Genomic DNA, 18,821 nt, shown 5'->3' with positions numbered 1-18,821 from the left:
AGGTAACTTATCTATTCTTCATCAGAAGAGGACAGGTCATTACAAGCCGTAGTCTTTTTACACTCCCAGCCAGTTCACGTAAGATAACCCAAACATTTATTTTCTGCTTAAGAAAAAGCCTAAATCTGAAACAAAAATTTTTTCTCATTATTTCACATTAAAAACCATAGCTCCTGATGTTGTCATAAACTTTATATGAAGTATTATTTACAGTATCTCACACTTCCTCCTTATGGCCTCTCCTAGTGTGTCTGTTGTACTTGTTAAAATTAGGAATTCTAAACCATTAGAGGGAAGGGTGTCTCAACTTCATCCACTTTGCCAAATTCCCGAGCTAGTATTCTCATCAGTGCTTCGAGTGGTAAATTAGGTCATTATAAGCATTGGTGGTGATTAACAATAGGGAGGGTGAAACCACCTGCTCATGTCAGAGTTAATAGTACTTCAACTCTAGGCTACATGGAAATAACTCTATGAGAGATATATGAAACCCCAAGGCTGATACTGCCCCTTCAAAGACCCATTAGCCTCGGCCCAAAATCACGTTTTAGTGGGGGGGGGGGGGTTTCAGATCATGGGGCACTGTCAGTGAATTTGCTACTTTAGGGGGTTTTCCACAGCCAAGCCAGTAAAAGGGCCCATGCTCATTAAGGTTTTATTCAGCCAAAGTAATACCAAGAAATTGCACCGAAATTCAAGTCATCATTTTAATGCAGATTGCATTAAAATCTGCATGCTTGATGACGGGAAAAGAAGGGAAAAGAGACAGTCGACACTGCACCATCTGAGCAACCCTTTAGCAATTTACTCAGAACGAATGATATGATATTTCTTTCATTGATATTCATTATGTTTTCCTTTGTAAATGAAAATGATGATCTGATGGTTGATGTCTGGAATCAGTTTTATTAACCCTTTCGCAGGCATAGCGACATTTTGTCGTTTTGCAATACCGACGCTAGTGGGCAGAGCAACTATTATGTCGCCACACGAACGGTTTTTATAAATTGATTTATGGTTAGCGAATTGCCTTTTTTGTTTAATTTTTTTACAAATAGTAAACTACAATATATTGGTCTCTGTTCACAACAAAAAACAAGCCATTTGCAAAAGAAAAAACGATCGTTTTTGCAATACTAAACAAACGAAAAGTCCGAAATAAAAAGGTATTTAAATAAAGTTGGAGTTTTGTTTGTAGGTTTTTTCTGTTTTATTTATTTATGCATGAATCATATTGGATGTTTCGTGGGGCGTGGAACCTGGGCGCCCTCTAGGGAACTCCCAGCGTTTAGGGGGTGTATTTCAAATTGACCAACCAGGTGATTGGGGGTACAATATCCAAATTGACCAACCAGGCGATTGGGGGTACAATATCCAAGTCTGGGCCTATCCAGGTGAGTGTTTCTTTCAGAGTATCAGCCCTGGGTATGAAACAAGGATATTCAAGTATTCATATATTTGTATATTATGATATACAAATATATATATACATATATGTTTGTAATATATAAATGGGTTGTAATGGTCTAATAGTTTGTATATATATAAACAAATATGCTATATATACAAAGTATATATAGTATATTTGACAAATATACTATATATACAAAGTATATTTGACAAATATACTATATATACAAAGCACTATAGGCCCACTAGTATACAAAGTATATTTAGTATATACAAAGTATACTAAATACATGTATACAAAGTATATCTAGTATACTTTGTATATATAGTATATACAAATATACTATATATACGAAGTATATATAGTATATTTGTATACTATATATACAGGGACAACGGGTATGACCGGTGATAAATCCAACTATAAAATAATTTTATCGACGCACAACCTTTTTGGCTGCTGGCTGACCAAAATCCTAGTCAGCAAGTAATAAAGCCTCTCAGGATCGATGCCGGCAAATATATTACTTGTAGCGTTTATCAGATCCATGACGTCTATCTATCGATGACATCTAAACTCCTTTCGATTTATTTATAAATATTTTACGTAAAAGTAAATGATAAGATGGTGTTTAACGAGTCCTTGGCTGCCTGCGATAGAATTACAGGTATACAATGTGTCTTATAGGCTAGATGGCAGCTTATGCGATGCTGACAATCGAAGCTGACAATCGTGAAGTGGTCTGCGTAAATACTAAAGTCATAAATTATCGTACATGTAGCTGCTAAACTGTCACATGTGTATATAGATATTAGCATAACAAACCGTAGCACACTTGTATAAACTTAGAAGGTTATAGGCTGTAAGTAAGGTGCAGGTGGGCGGGTTGTGGACCTGTTAGTATGGTGCAGGTGGGCCGGTTCACAATACATAACCACATGTTGTTGGTGTTGTCCTCTCGGCACTGTAGTCGACTATGTGCATAATAAACCGGTGGCATCGTCGAGGTCATGTGGTAAACATTGCTGCTGTCAAGATTTCCCGATATTTTGCTGAGCATCCACGACATCCTGTACAAAGTGTACCAGTTCGGCGAGGGTGATTGGCTATTGCAGATTGCTTAATCTACATTAATAATCATAATAATTGCTGTCTAGTATTTCATCGGTTAAGCGACTGTATTGTGTAAAGACTGTGTTGTGGACAATTTGTCGATGTAAACGCGGATGGGTTTGTGATAGCGCGAACAATTTTAAGACAGACAATCTCTGATCTATTGTGGAATTAACGCCGACATACTGCGGAATAGTATGAACCAGTCTTTAGTGTTAATAAGCTTTTACTACTAGCTGTTGGCTCATCTGAAGGTTGCCTCATTCTTTTACGGATTTGCTTGTATATAAATTTGCCGGATGATGAACAACCATCCCCTTTTAGTTGCTTAGCAGTACAATCTAAAATGTTATTTGCGACCTTCATTTGTCTATATTGGTTATTTAAGTATTAGAGATTATGTCGTATTGCGTACCAATGTAATCTCCTGATTACCCGAAGACACTTATATTTCGCTAGTATTTAGTTTCGTGAGTGGCATACAGAGTAAAATTTCGCTGCAACTTAATTTCGCAGCTCTGATTAGTGCGAAAATATAGTGATGTGAAAATAAATGCAGTGGAACAAACATAATTAGATTCATCAGTTCCAGTTCACTGTTACAAAATTGTTTTCAATTTGCGACTAGTTTGTATTTGTAAACCGCAGGTAGAAATGTGTTGACGAAATCGACAATGCAATTTGATCGCTTGCTGCCATTTGTTTCTTGGACTATCAATGACGTCAAGGTCCCTCCCGCTGTGACTGATGCGGTACCAATATGAGATCTCAAGTATTTATAGCACGCGGTGGCCATGGCTCCGGGTTGTTATTGTTTTTGGTTGGTAATAAAATTCATCACTACAATAATTATTATTAAATTTTATGACTTTCCCTACCAGACTTTCATCCTCATCAGTTACAAATTCAGTTACTAAACTAATATCATCATCTTCCTCATTTGTCTTGGCTTTTCCAAAAAACCTGTTATCGTAATTTTCTTTGCCATGCTGCTCAATCGGTGTATTAGCTATAATGAGTTTAGCAGAAATTGCCCAATGAGCCAACCACACACGAAAAATGCCTGCATTTCTAATACGTATGACGATTTTATTGTGAATATTAATGACCAAAGCTATTTAATTTCGCATTTTCACTCATTAGTTATGATAGTTTAGTTTCGCTCATGAAATTTTCGCGAAAGGATGACTCCGCGAAAACGCGAAAGTTAGATGCGAAAGTCAGATGCGAATACATAAGTGTCCTAGGGTATAAACTATCCAGCTAAGACAAATATGTCGGTGTTTTTTATGTGTACTAAACAAACTTCAAGATGAACTCAGTGACACGTCTATTGGAGGTGCATACCTCTACGTTGGCGGCACTGAATATGCTGAAAGGACATGGTATTCTTAGATACTAGTGAATTTCAAGTTAAATAAAAATAACACTTTTATGTTGGTCTGTCTGAGACTCATTAGAAGTTGTTCAACAATTGACAAATCCAATAACAACAAAATCCTGCAAGTGCATGATTAAATGAGAGTGAGACCATTTGCTGCATTTCTACTGTCTGCAGCGTGCCTAGTCTGAGTGCTGTTGTTGGGTTGCCTAGCAATCAAGTAGCTCTTCATAGAGTTACGTAGGTTACGCAGGTAGGAATGACTGAAATACAATGCTCTAGTTAATGAAGACCTCAGCTTAGTAAGAAGGGTATATTTTAGGACATGTAGCAAGTGCCAGCCCGAGTCATAATTCAACAATCAAATTGTATAGTCAGCCATCAGCCAACTTAATGTAAACAAGGTAAATAAACTAGTTTAGCTACTGAGACCTATTAGACGAGACCCTCATGTTTAGCTCAAGCCCACTGTTGAGTTGAAGTACAAAACATAATCAGTTCACAGCAAGACCATCCCCTAACATCATAGGGGTGGGTTTGGTCTTCCCTGTACAAGACACAGGAGCAACTCCACCAAGATGTCTGACTTGACGTCGGTCTAGCTAAGGAATGAATTTGGAGGCCTTGAGCGAAGGATTGTTGTGCCAATCCCTCTACTGAAGGCTGTATAATCATTTCAAGGAACACAACTAAATGATATTAACAGAGCATGGTGACACGTTTAACAGATTAGAGCTCAAGATGTTCAGAATTCAATAAACATAACTACTTGGAAGCGATAAGCAAATTTAAATGTTCTTCACATAACCACCCAAGCTGAGTGAATGCCACAATAGCCTACACATGGTCATAGCTGTAACATAAATAGTTGATTCACAGTTGCAAGATTGAGGGACAAACAAATAAATAGCATTATGAGAGATGATGCAACCACTAGATATAGGTAGGTAATTAGCTATGCTGAGAGATCATTGACAGTGATGAGGAACCTGCTCTAGTCATAGCTAGAGAGCAACTATACAAGACTACGATTTTATCTCTACTCGTTGTCGCCAAATGTGTTGTAGAAAAACAGTAATCCTTCAAACAATTGACTTTCAGCCAAACATGATAGCCGTATTTTAGCTCTAATCCAATCCCGAGTGCCTATTTAATGACAAGTGAATTATCATAAAAATGTACCTAACCAAACCAAAGCGGTGATGTTAGAGAAGTTGATAAACATTTATAATGCGAGCAAATGGGTTGGGATAATAATTAATCACATATTATACATTAAATACGATGGATTACGTGTTATGATGTTGATTGCCGCATCATCAAATTAGTTTTGAGAGACCGAAATCAAACGCATTGAAACACCTACTCGGTTCCTTATCTTTTGCTTTCATAGCTTGGGCAGACGATAACTTCCTAAAACCTGTAACGGCTCAGAACTTCTGAAACACGATAATGATGGCAGACGTAATTTATCCACCAATAATACTACTATAGAAAGTAATAAAGGCGATTTATCCTAATGGAAGGATATCAGAGATTAAGAAGCCTTTCAAACGCAATCATACTTTGAAGCTGTAAACAATTTCAGCTCATGCGTAGGTAAACTTTGAGCCAAAGATTGGTCTAAACTGCTTATTGCTAATGCTAGACCAACTGTTATCTTTGCAGAACATAGGAATAAGTTCGCAGTATAAAATATATTAATTTATTTCAAATGATTACATCAATTGATGATTGGCTATATGCTATTGCATGAACTTGGAAATTACATCTTTAGTGCAAATAGAGCGGGATATCTATTCTATATATATGTCGATAGAAACAGAAAGATAAGAAACCACCATATAACTTCCTTGTCTTTTTTTATTTTCTAGAATATACAAATCGGCAGCGCATATATAACTAATAAGTAATATACTCATAGCCTGGTGCATACGTAGACACTTCTAGCTGCCAATATGCAAAACAAGTCTGTTTTAGTTGAAGCAAAAACCTCAGCTGCAAATATCACCAAAATTTAAAACAAATCTTAATAAGTCTGCAGGTGAAAAGCTACATAAGACCGGGTTCAAGACTTGAGATTTACAAAAATACATGCATGAGAGGGTGAGCAAGCATTCAGTGAGCAGCAGAATCTTGAGGTATTGACACGTGTCATACTTGTCAGCTCGCATAGCAAGTCACGTAGTGCTCCACCTTCCTTATGAAAAGCTCCTGTCAAACATACACTTGCATAGAGCTGTCAAAAGAATGATGACATCTCATCTTACCTCCAGGTGGTTATTGGTTAGCCCACCAGTAAAACAGAGGCAAGATAGCTTGATAAGTCTAGCTACCCTCTCACCCATCCATTCACCTGTGTCTGCTGGTATTCAGGAACGATTCCTTCGTGTGAATAAAAAGCAAGACAAACATGTCAGGCCAGTTTATGGATGGTTTAACAAGATTAGACACGGACAATTCCACAAAATTGACAGTCCATCAAGCACACCGGTCATACCCGTTGTACCTGGGCAGATGCTTGACTCTCTTCAACACGATTGACCTGACAGACTGATGGTATTTCCTTCTCTAAGGCTAGAGCGATAGCGAAGGAATGCCGACAGTGGTGTGCGCTATCATATTTATGCCAAGATGGTAGAATGGTGATCTGAGAAAAGTGTTTCACTGTGTTTCCATGATGCAATTAATCCACAAACTTGCGGCGTCCGCAAAATGCAAACGGCAAAATCCGCCAATCAAGCGGGTTTCGTTACTCGCAAATTTTTATTAAATGTTTCATGTTTGTGAAAGATGAAAACGCCACTCACGAATGACGCGCAAGAAAATGCTTCGCCAGTTATTCCATTTCAAACATATTCCACACTTCGATCATTCTTGTTTCGCTTTGAGCAGTTTCGGATGTGCCGCTATGACATCTGGCATAAAAATCCTTTTTTAACAAAGTGCCCACACTAGTCTGCATCATGAGAATGTCCACTAAAACACTTATCACAAAGTAACTCAACGTGTGCACAACTCCAAATTTTAATAATTCGCGCCATCAAAACACCGTGGTTGAAGCTGACAAGAGGACAGGTATATACCGTCACACGGGCCTATAGAGATAACAGTGATCCGAGAAAAGAAGAGAAAGAACCCTCCCATACTTACAGTGTCAGCCATACAAACCACTGGCTCACAGTGACTACAGCCTTTATAAGGATGAAGGAGTGACTTGTAACAGTTCAATCGTTGGAAATAAATTAGTGAAAAGGTTTCAAGTCAAACACGATGGATACGCACTACGCGTGCCATCGAGTGAAAATGCCGTGTCTGCTTCAAAAGATATTATGAAATGATGAGAACTTGTTCCTCAGTGTTGGCATTCACTTTCCCTACGCTGACTTCGCTGACAGCTACATACACCCCTTCCCTAACTAACCTACCTGACAGCTACATGCATCCCTTTCCCACCCCTTCTCTACAAACCTAATTAAATTCAAGATAATTCATGACAGGTTCTTATTACCTTGTCCTTTGTGTATTGCTCTGCTGCTTCCACATTCAGAGGGTCTTCGAAGTTCAGCAAATCCTATTGTTATAAAATACATAATAATAAGTAATACAATGACAATATAAACTGATGCTTTATTACTGACATTAACAGGAAAGATACACCGGGTTTTCATGTTTTACAGATATCTTCCATTATGGTCATTACTTCTTCATAGAAATAATAACAAGACATATTGAGGAATGTTATGAAAAACCAATCTATGAAACATGAATCTATGATCGACTAATGTGGGACCAGGTGTAGCTGTCTCAGGTTAATCAGTTTTATATTCTCATTGTTGTGTAATATGCTGGAAACTCACTTTGACAGTATTTGAGACTAGCTCTCCTCCAACACTCACGCATGGCAATGCACAATTAGATAGAGCATGGCTGAATTATGTGAAAAGGAAACAACAGAATGCTTTTTCCCTCAGAATACAGACAAACATTGACCCAGACGATCAACTCACTAACAAAGAATAATGATAACCCAATAAAACAAGGCAGTGAACAAGCATTCCATACCAAAGATAATAATCTCCCACAGATCCTCTTATAAACTAACGTTACAATTACTTACACCGAAGAGGGCGTTGAGACCCCAGACCACATCCTTTAAGGTGCGGGTAGGTGCCCAGCCCGTTGAGTCTATGGAGCGACTGCGGAGTATACTAAGACATACGTTGCCCTCCATATCTATATTAGGATGCCAGAGCTTAGTTCTGCAGGAGACCGCGGGTGGCTGAAATTTTATTTCAGAAAGTAAGAGTCGTCTGACCCTTACTACATATGCTCGCCCCTACTATAATTGCTTAGAGACGAACATCTTAAAACATCTTGTAACCACAACTAGATACCTCAAAACATTTCACAACTTGAACAATATGAAAAGTTTGCAGTTAATTGATAAGATTATACAAATGATACTTCTGAATAGGACTATATTCTTTCATTACACATGCTACACAGCACGATGACCACATGCAACTTGCACTGACAGGAGCTGCTAACTCCAAATTAAGCTTTTGCGTGTAATCAAAGGCTAAAAATGTGGACACAAAACATTTGTGGTTCAACGCTTTTCCTAACATTTCCCTTCTCATAAGACTGAGGAGAGCATATAAAGCTGGTAGTAAGGCATGACATAATAGTATGCCAACAAGTTAGGATGATGCTGGGTAATTACGAGCTGTCTAGACAAACAAATTAACATATGAACATATTGAGACTGCTTATAGAGAATGTCAGAGATCAGAACTCAATGCGCTGTAAAGGGGTGGTTGGAGGACCGAAAAAATGGCCAGAACAATTTTAATTTCCTGAGTTAAGTTTCAACTCCTGTGGCTGCTCTTATGTACTTATAGTGCTTTGGTTGAGATATGCGCATTTCAGTTACAATGTGGCCACATCTTTTGTCTAAAGCGTACCGTATATGAATAAAAGAAACCGTTTGAAAGAGAAGACGACTTACGAAATAAAAGCTAAGTAGTAGCAACTAAGAGAGATTAGAGTAAATGGTAGCCATTTTGCCAAACATCAATCACTGACAAGGACAGGTGGCAGCACTTATTTTAAACTGACAATGAGAAAGCAACCCCCAATTTGTAGAAAGCCTACATCATAATGATATGCAATGCAGAGTATGAGACATAATTGACAAGTGTGATACACTGACGATCCTCATAACTTTCATGTTGATAAACATTGAAAAAATGTGAGAGATCAATGAACGCAAGGAAACATTTAAGTCCTACCATTATGTTGTACTCGGAAGGGACAGATATGGCAAAAACAAATGTGCCTTCCTTCCAATACCCCGTTTGGGGTGATATTCTTAGAACGATTTCATGCAGAATGTCTGGATCAGCGATATCAATTGCACAGCCTGAGGGCAAATGCTCCCTGATTTCTGCTATTTCTAAAGACATACAGAACCCCTTTGAGTCTAGGTACCAATCAAAATTTTGGCAGCGAACATAGATTGGATACAGTCTGTCTAGTGAGTGGAATAATATGGGCATAGAGCGCTCTCACTCGCATAGTCAAGGTGCAAATATTGAGAGGTGACGCTACAATAGCAAAGCTATAAACAACTTTAGTAAACATAAATCTGTATATCCAATGAATCGAAGTATCTATCATAACTAATCACAGACTATAAAATGGTTAGTTATGGTAATACACCAGAGTACAGTAACATGAGGGCATTTAAATGTGCCCTCAAAAACAATATGAACTGGTCTCTTGATCAAATGTAATCAGAAAAGCACTAAATGGAAAGGTTGAATGAGTAACATAGAAAATGGGAAGAAACTGCTGTTCAGGAGTTTCACATGTCATTTTTTAATAGAAAGTTATTATAGGAGACACAGAATAATCATTGACTAAGATAGCAATTCTACTAATCACAAATACTGTGTTACTAAAATCCAAATTTTTCTCATCGGTTTATTTATAGTCGATTGTCACCTTTTCTTTTTTTGGCTCTTCATTTATCTGCAATAAGTTTTGTCTACATTATTGTAGACTCTGGATGAATTGCCTCTCATATGCTCTGTGTCCAACCATAGCATTGTCTTCGTGTTGAAGGTAGCCGGGCAGACCATGTATAATCTCCAGAGAAAGATTTGAGAGCATTTTTTTTATTTTGTGAGACTTAAAAAATCTTACAAAATGACAGGTGTCTTTAGTTATAACCTAATTAGAATTATTCTTTATTCTTAACTAATTTTAATATGAAAACGATGAAATTGATAGTAAAGAAATGCCTAGACATATTCGGCAAATGATTTCATCTTTTTGTATAAAATATTTACAAATACGTATTAGAAGATCACCAAAACTCTACGGTCATTTCGGTGCATGAAAATTGAATTCTTGTAAGGCAAGCCACCAGCAGACAGTCAAGGCAGCTTTGTTAGCCAGTCTCAGTGTACACAGCAAACTGGAGAAATATCGAGCCAACTTGTTGGTCACCATGAAAGGATATGAGTGTTTTAAATTGTAACAGGAATGTGTGATATTCACATCTACCTCCTGGTGACTGGCCAGTGGACTCTCAGTTGAGGAGTGTGTGATATTCGCATCTACCTCCTGGTGACTGGCCAGTCGAGGCTCAGTATGTTTTAATATGAAACATGGAACTTATCAAAAAGAGCTTATAATAAAACCTGGTCATTCTAAGATGTGTAAGACAACTTGGAATAAAAATTATTCTAAAATTAAAACTATTGAAAAAACACTAAAAATCTATATTAATAAATCCCACTTTGTCATTATGTCTGTCTGTTAGTCTGCCTATATGCTGCGTGTTTCCACATTTTTGGCTGATTCCATCCGAACGAATTTTTTGGCTGATTTCCAAACTTCACACGCATATGTTCCGTGCCTTCCACCAGATCGATACAATATTTGGTTTCAAAACTGTCTGGTTCCTGAGAAACAGCCTCTTAAACTCTCACCTACAGGCTATCAGATAATGAAAAGAGCCCTGGGCATCGTCGGGCTTACTACTAGTATAGAGAACATATCAAAAACTTCATCGTATAAATGATTTAAATAAATGTCAAGGACAAAAGGTTATGCTTGTATCTGATGCCTCCAATCCGCCCTGTACTGTTTGCATTGTGCAAACCTTTTACTTTGCCTCCTAAAAACTTCAGTCTAAAGACACAAGCAGTAACAATAACTAGCCTAAGTTCCTAAATACCACAACAAGCGAAACCTTTGACATAGAGTTCACCTCTAAAAGGACACCAGACGCCAAAGGAAAAAGGTCAAGAACTCATTCTCTGCCATTCCTGCATACCTTGAGTTAGAAGATAATCCCTTATGGAAAGTCGACCAGTCCCACCTGAGTTTGGCTTTGGCTCTGTAGAATTTTGCTCTCGAATCTTTCTCTGGAGATTATACATGGTCTGCCCGGCTACCTTCAACACGAAGACAATGCTATGGTTGGACACAGAGCATATGAGAGGCAATTCATCCAGAGTCTACAATAATGTAGACAAAACTTATTGCAGATAAATGAAAAGCCAAAAAAAAGAAAAGGTGACAATCGACTATAAATAAACCGATGAGGAAAATTTGGATTTTAGTAACACAGTATTTGTGATTAGTAGAATTGCCATCTTAGTCAATGATTATTCTGTGTCTCCTATAATAACTTTCTATTAAAAAATGACATGTGAAACTCCTGAACAGCAGTTTCTTCCCATTTTCTATGTTACTCATTCAACTCTTCCATTTTGTGCTTTTCTGATTACATTTGATCAAGAGACCAGTTCAAATTCTTTTTTTATTTTCACATTTAAAAACCTAAAAGGAGAAAGTCTTCTGAACAAAACAGAACCTATAGGCGTTTCTATAGCTCTGAAAAGTGGCTGTGATTATGGTCTTCACAAAAAATCCTACAACTGTAGCAATCTTAGCCCAACTACATGCAAATAGTAAAAGTTCAAATCTACAGTAAGTGGAGCATTATGTCACTGATTGGTTAAAAGAAGCTGGTACTGTATCTTAATTTTATTGCTAGACCTAGAACGTGCATCAGAGCTAACTTAGAACATGCTTGCACATTCATGCAGGTTAAAAATACATGTATATCAGTAAGGTTGAAAGATTCAACACTATAAAAGTGTTTTTGACAGCCAAGGAGCGGTACCTGAACTAAAACTGCAGTGCAGTTACGCATAAGTCAAAAACAGAACATACGTATATCTTAAAAATAAAACACATTGCAGCCATGATTTCTACATTTACAACAGTCATGAAAACTACAAAGTATTGACCGTGTGAGTAAAAACAAAAAGTCTTACTGTGAAAGAGAACACCAAAAAACTTTTAAATTTGTTATATCAAAAAAGTGAGCAACTTTTTCATATTATAAATTTACACTGATATTGGGAAGCCAAGTTGAAAGCCACCTAAGAATTAATGTGCTCAAACATTGTGCAAAACAGGTTCCTGTAACATCAACCAGTTGTTGATATAAAACCTAGATTGTGCAGTTTTTTTAGGTCAGACGGGAACTCATTGTTGCTTGAATGTACTAGACTAATGACCATGCCTGCATGAACCGAGTTGGGTGACGCTCATCCAATCTGTGCTCAGCAAATAGGTACTTAGTGGTAGTTACCCTCTTGTGGATGGAGCATTTGTACTTATGTACTCTGGCTTCGGTTCTTAACTTACCCCAATCCTAGTCCTAATTATGAGGTTACATTGAGTCAAACGATCACCTCACCTGTAAATTAACTAGCAGCTGTTCACCAAATATGAGTTTGCAATGTGATTCATTCGGAATCATCGGCTCATACTGTTCTATTGATTGACTTGCCCCTTATCTATTAACTATGCAAAACTGCAAAAGTTGCACATAGTTTTTATTTCATCTTCTTGTTCAGATCAAATAAGAAAACATGTGAACAGGAAGATGATTGTTACCTATACAGCAGAGCATGACAAAAACCTAGCAAACCAGTCATTCCGTGGGCCTCTAGCACAGATTATGTCATCATTAATACATTTGTAGCAGAATATCAGCGGGTGTGTTGTTTAGGCAAATTCTAATCTAGCACAGTGATGTGTATTTTGCCACACATGAAATGCATCTCTAAAGTACATGGATTTGCGAACATCAATTCTCTGATATTTTCTAGCCAATCAATAACTCATGTTGTCGGAATGAAGGTACTCAGAACTAACCATAGTATGTGGACATCGCATGAATAGACGCAAGCTTTTTATAGCAAAGCAATGCATAATATTTTGGCGGGTTGAAGCAGTTTGGAGTTGTGTCTGCTGTGAAAGGATGACAACTCTTGTGACACCATGCTTTTTTGTAAACATTTTGTTTCAACATTGGTAAACACGCTGCCCGAAGCTGCTTAAATGGTTTGCTATGTCTGATTCTGTTAGTAAATCGGAAGCACTAAATACTGGCCTTAACCTGTTGATACAGTCTTGATTAAGCTGATAAGCAGGGATCAAGCAATGAACTCGTGTAGTAGATAGCGTATCGAGCTGTCTGTACTGAGCAATACAAGAGGTCTAAATTACCAAGCCTGTTTTTTGATTCAAGACAGCAAAAATAAAATATTCAAGACAATAAAAATATATACATGTACATTAGATTTTTCAACAGGAGCTTCAAAATGCAAGCTACACAATGTGTGATAAAATATTGAGAATTCTGCTACAGGAATGAACAGTGCTCAGTGCTGTGTTCTCATTGCAACAATATTGAAGAAGGCGTACTAAAAATATACTTAAAGGCCTAATTTGATTGGTTATAGACCAATCATAATAGGTTAGGAAAAACCAAACTCCTAGTCACAAACAAAAACATTCATCACCAAAGCTTCCTTTTTTGTACAATATTTGACTTGTCGAAAACACCAAGCATTGTTGTTGTATAAAAAAGCCCTAATTTGATAGCCACAGCCAGAAACCTGTTGTCTGACAAAAATGTTTTTAAAACCATACCAACAATAACAAATTAGAAAGAGTTGCAACCAAGACTGGAGAAAGATGCAACTAAGAAGCAGATATTGACTCATTTGTTGCACCTGCTGTACCAATCACTAGAGATAACAGGAGAGAAATTAGAAATGGCCACACTGCTTCCCTTTTTGCTTCCAACATGCAGAGAGTATACCTAGACTACAAAACCACATTGAAGCATAATCTTCTCTACTTAATAAATCATTTTACAACATCAAAAATATTATATTTTAAACACATGACCACACCATAGGCTATCCCGAACATACAAAAAACAGCCATTTCTGGTTGTTCATCCTCTTTTGATCCTTCAATGCTGGCAGATGTGCAAAGAACTAGACATGAACGCAAGGACAGCTGCTTGCATGTAAATTCGATTGGCTGTTTTTAACTTTTTGCAACCATTATAATTATTTAAAAATTTTGTTGGTTTCTATGAATGTAAGATGTTGGACCTGTAGAAAAAAAGATGCATCTTTTATTAGTAACTATTGAGACTAATTATAACTTAACACTCTCACTAGTGGCAACTAGTGTCTGAACCAGTAATGATCAATTAGTTCATATAACTTAAGTAAACATACACAAACTGAACATAGTCAATAATAGTATAAGATAACAATGCAAACTCAAACCTTTTGTTTGTGTGGACGCAGGAGAATTGTGCTAAACAGTAACCTATTGGTACACATGCACCATTTGTAATAAAATATTTATTACACGTTAAAAGCTTATCGAGGACTCGACTAAGGTTGCTCGGATGTTTTATCTCGTTTGGGAGGTAGGACACCATCTTTCACCGCCATATTTCCCAGATATAAAAGCACTAAAAATCGTAATTTTGTAATAACTATGGTGAAATCAACGTCAGATTTATTTGCAATTTGACGATAGCACACTCGAGTGAATAACTACAATAGAACATTTGATATACAGTAATTTGGGACAGCTGCAATAAACCTTTCAGCTCGTAAGTCAAAAGCATACATAATATAGCACGTAATTCGGTTCTGCTGTTTCTCCAATAATACTTTCTTCAGAACGAATTGAACCTTAACAAGGATAACAAGCTATTTTAGTCTTGACCTCTGTGAAGCTCGAGTCTAAAGCGTTACGTTTTGAACTCGAAACAAATACGGAACACGTACATAGATATGGGGTTCACGAGCTACATCAGCGATCTCGGTCAGATGTTGGATTGATACGTAAAAAGTAGCGACCTCGTACATGGAAGGAGATTCTTCAGATTTTGCATGGCCGTGGCAACACGATTTTCCACCATTTTACACGTAAAAATACAATCATTAATGTAATAGTTTAGCTGAGTTATCAGCCGACTTCTTAGCATGATCTGTTGGTACATCAATAAACTCTTCATAACAAATGCGTTGTTGATTCTTTAAGACCATTTTCTTTGTAGAATTCAACCGAATGCAGAGACTAGAAGAAAGCAACAGGAAGCGTGGTGCAGTCTTATTCTTTCTTATTGCAAGCATAAGAAAACACACCAATTAGACATTGCGGAGATATCCTCTAGTTTATTGTTTCACAATAAATCAATTGAACGTATCCTTATACAAATGCATGAATAGCTTGACTACATTAGGATAAAATGCATTTATAAATTACTTTTTCTGAGTTTTATTCTTTAGAAGTATGCATATTATTTGTTAGCCAGCATCATAAAAACACCCCCAGCTCTGTAAGTCACACGGCTAAGAGGTCTTGCCACCTTCACCTATTGGTTAATAATTACGAATCTGCTGGGCAATTGCTAACTGTGATCAAACACTTGATTGTTTATTTCCTTAGCAAAAGAATTTGTAGGTAGATTAGCCAAAGAGCATATAATTGAACTTCTTGACAAACTTGCAAAAGAAGGTCATGTAGAGTGGCAGGATGTGTCTAAGACTGGCTGCCTTGTTATGTGGAGAACTCCAGCCGAATGGGGAAAACTAATCTATGATTGGGTGAGTAGGCCAACTAGCTGATAAAAGAATGACTTTTTAATCTTTCTATATTCTCCTTTTTTGCTTTCAGAGCTGAATCTGCAAACTTTTGCTGTTAGTTGATCGTTTTGTTAATCTTTTATTTCTTAGCTGATCTGCTGTCTAGTGTAGCTTTAACACACTGAAATAATCTGCTCTTTTTGTGATGCCACTTTTTAAAGCTGCAAACGAAAGTTTGACCAGTCTATCAAATCACAGTATCCCCTTTTTTAAGTTACTTTTTTGCTTTAGCTCGCTTTTTCTAGTTGCAAGATAGGCTTCTTTTTTGAACATCAAAATGCACTTTGAGGAACTTCCTTTTCACTCTCAAGTGTTGAAAGTGTGACGCAGTAGTTTGGTAATGTTTTAATCTTTAGTCAGTTTGTCTGACTTTGTCAATGTTACAAAGGATGCAAGGAACACTGATCTTGCATCGGTGTTCTTTGCATCCTTTGTTTTAACAAAGTAGGCTCCGCTATAAATTAATGAATTCTTATAATCAACGAGTAGCGCGCTGACAGCACATCTGCTATACATGTCGGCAGCATGCGATAATATTTTTTTGTTCTAGCAAGCTAACAGGAAGCCAGAATTGGACTTAATATAGGAGTCCTAGTTGTGATTGCCAATCTTTATAATTTACTATATACATATTAACAAACTCAACGTTTTTCTTTTGTTGATATGTCCAGCTATAGCGATTAATTCTTGCAATGAACAATCCCTACTGTACTGGAATTGGAACTCGCGATGTCTGCATTTGCGAGTATGCAAACACGTGCACTTAACCTCAAGGCCAAGCTGTTCTTATCATTCCCATCGCCCTTAGCACATACTGTATATCCTTTTCGCGATTGCACACACCAAATGTGCACATTGCTTATTGATTAATATTACCTTTTGCGCTTATTATTTTAATTTGTAATTTTCAAATGTATCGTTTTCACTTCAAATGTTCTGTTACACTTATATTTCCAGTTTTGGTATATCTGTGAAAACTATATGCTTTTCACGTGGAAATTTGTAATATCTGAAGTAGGAATTATCTCTACATTCTCTCCCTGTTTGGTCAAATAAAGCATCAGACAAAGAAAGTCCGATATCTCATTTTTACATTTGTACCAGTATTGAGAGGTATCAGTATCGTTCCACAAAACTTTGAATGCTATGAACTTCTGCTGCAACAGTAACCTTTTTATACACACACTTCCATGTACTCTTGTTTGTTTTCTTAATGTATTTTAACTGAACAAAAACACTTTTCTCATGATATGAAGTTTATAAGTTAGAATGGTAAATTTCATATATTCAAATAAAATTAAGATTTCTGCCCAAACTTTTTTATTAGCTGGCTAAGGCCGGGCATTCATCTAGTATTACTATAAGCCGAAGCTACGCTAAGAGCCTTAGGAAAGTAGATTGCACTGCACTAGAATTGAACCCGGATGTTCAGATTTCCAACTGAGCATGCTACCATTTGCACCACTCCACCACCTTTCCAAATAATAAATGTGCACATATTTATTACACATGACGATCTCTCACGACGTATGAGACTCCCAGGGTAGTAACATATTTAAAATGACAACAGGAACCTTTCATCACAAACATTTTTGATGCCGAAATGAGTAATTGAATTACTTGACTGTAACAGATGAAATTTCTAGTTTTAATAGCCTCATTTCCTTGTTCATTACTAATATTTTATGAGTATACAAAACTATTGCTCCATACTAAACCAAAGAACCTTATTATTAACTGGCTATGTAGGAACTACCATGTTGATGATTGCAATGAGTGAATGCAATTATTTATGTTTGGGCATAAACCTGGCCATAGATTTACGTTAGAGATATGACAAAAAACTGTAGGTTGATAATAGTTCAGCTCTAAATGTTTATTATTCTTGGACCTATAGGCAAACTTTAAAGAATGGCGCAAAATACCTAATATAATCTTAATACTAGTTTAATAATTAGACCTATACTAAATCTACATGTAAATACATGCAGAAATCAGTCAACTGGCTAAGGATGGATAACTCTCAATAATATATATGTTCTAAAATTGGCTGTTGTGTTGCATGAATTTTGTTCAGGCTTAATCAGCCAATTTTCCTGTTTTGCTCTTAGATGATAGGGAAGAAAATGATTGAATTTGGCAAACCTTTACTTTAGGCCGCTAAACCCTTTGCATTCCCCTGTATCTTACTGACACTTCTCATGCAGGTCAAGGGATTTGGAATGCTAAACACAGTATGTACTCTTTACGAATTAACCAATGGCGATGATTCGGAAGGGCAAGGTAATACGTATTCATCTTAGAAAACTGCTTTTATGACTGCTTTAGTTACTTTGTCTGGATCGTTGTGAATATAGTAGAAATTTGAGGCATAAGGAAATGATTGTAGCACTGCAGAATGCTTTATTCGTTTTAGAGTTTCATGGAATCGAACACTGGCTGCTTATCCGTGCACTTAAAACTTTGCAAGCGACTGGGAAGGCAGAACTCATATCTTTAGGGCAAGGAAATGATGGTGTAAAATTCTTTTGATCTTGATCTAGGTGAACTTCACCATAATAATGTAGCACTGCTTATGATTTACTTAATATATAGTTGTATTGTACACCTATAGATGGACCACATGTTCAATTTATGACGTCAGGCGTCGCATTTAAAATAATGCAACATGTTTCATTTAGCATCCACGCTATTTTATTCAGAATTTTCCATCAGCTTTTTGTATTATTAAAATAAAATGAGAAACTACACAACCAGTGCAGCTAAGGCTTTCCTTCACTTCACATGTTACGTCTACACGTAATTTAAAAAACTAGCGAAAGTAGATTAAACTTTTGCAGAGCAAAACTGAACAGAGATGCTT

The 18,821-nt window shown here is 36.9% G+C and overlaps 2 protein-coding genes across 2 annotated transcripts; one reads left to right on the top strand and one right to left on the bottom strand.

The window, feature by feature from the left end:
- Positions 1-5,750: 5,750 nt before the first annotated feature.
- On the bottom strand, positions 5,751-14,776 carry LOC137389900 (NEDD8-conjugating enzyme UBE2F-like). Its single transcript, XM_068076065.1, has 6 exons — positions 14,585-14,776; positions 11,254-11,374; positions 9,200-9,363; positions 8,026-8,187; positions 7,417-7,479; positions 5,751-6,119 (listed from the first exon to the last, which is right to left on the bottom strand). Exons 1-6 carry the CDS (start codon positions 14,639-14,641, stop codon positions 6,069-6,071), a joined length of 618 nt encoding a protein of 205 aa, XP_067932166.1. The 5' UTR covers positions 14,642-14,776; the 3' UTR covers positions 5,751-6,068.
- A 354-nt stretch (positions 14,777-15,130) lies between these two features.
- On the top strand, positions 15,131-18,711 carry LOC137389622 (vacuolar protein-sorting-associated protein 25-like). Its single transcript, XM_068075681.1, has 5 exons — positions 15,131-15,238; positions 15,370-15,515; positions 15,777-15,919; positions 18,166-18,241; positions 18,375-18,711. The coding sequence occupies exons 1-5, from the start codon at positions 15,177-15,179 to the stop codon at positions 18,488-18,490; spliced, it is 543 nt and encodes a 180-aa protein (XP_067931782.1). The 5' UTR covers positions 15,131-15,176; the 3' UTR covers positions 18,491-18,711.
- Positions 18,712-18,821: the final 110 nt, after the last annotated feature.

Source organism: Watersipora subatra, chromosome 3 (assembly GCF_963576615.1).
Source record: "Watersipora subatra chromosome 3, tzWatSuba1.1, whole genome shotgun sequence".
Classification (NCBI taxonomy): Eukaryota; Metazoa; Bryozoa; class Gymnolaemata; order Cheilostomatida; family Watersiporidae; genus Watersipora; species Watersipora subatra.
The sequence above is the reverse complement of the archived record's forward strand: the minus strand, read 5'-3'. Positions and strand labels throughout refer to the sequence as shown.

Coding starts and splice junctions, on each gene's coding strand:
- LOC137389900 (XM_068076065.1), bottom strand. CDS start 14,641: ATGTGTACCAATAGGTTACTGTTTAGCACAATTCTCCTGCGTCCACAC. Junction 7,480..8,025: donor GTCTCAACGCCCTCTTCGGT/GTAAGTAATTGT, acceptor TTATAACAATAG/GATTTGCTGAACTTCGAAGA. Junction 6,120..7,416: donor AGCAATACACAAAGGACAAG/GTAATAAGAACC, acceptor TATGTTTGACAG/GAGCTTTTCATAAGGAAGGT.
- LOC137389622 (XM_068075681.1), top strand. CDS start 15,177: ATGGAAGGAGATTCTTCAGATTTTGCATGGCCGTGGCAACACGATTTT. Junction 15,239..15,369: donor GATTTTCCACCATTTTACAC/GTAAAAATACAA, acceptor TTTTCTTTGTAG/AATTCAACCGAATGCAGAGA. Junction 18,242..18,374: donor CGATGATTCGGAAGGGCAAG/GTAATACGTATT, acceptor TATTCGTTTTAG/AGTTTCATGGAATCGAACAC.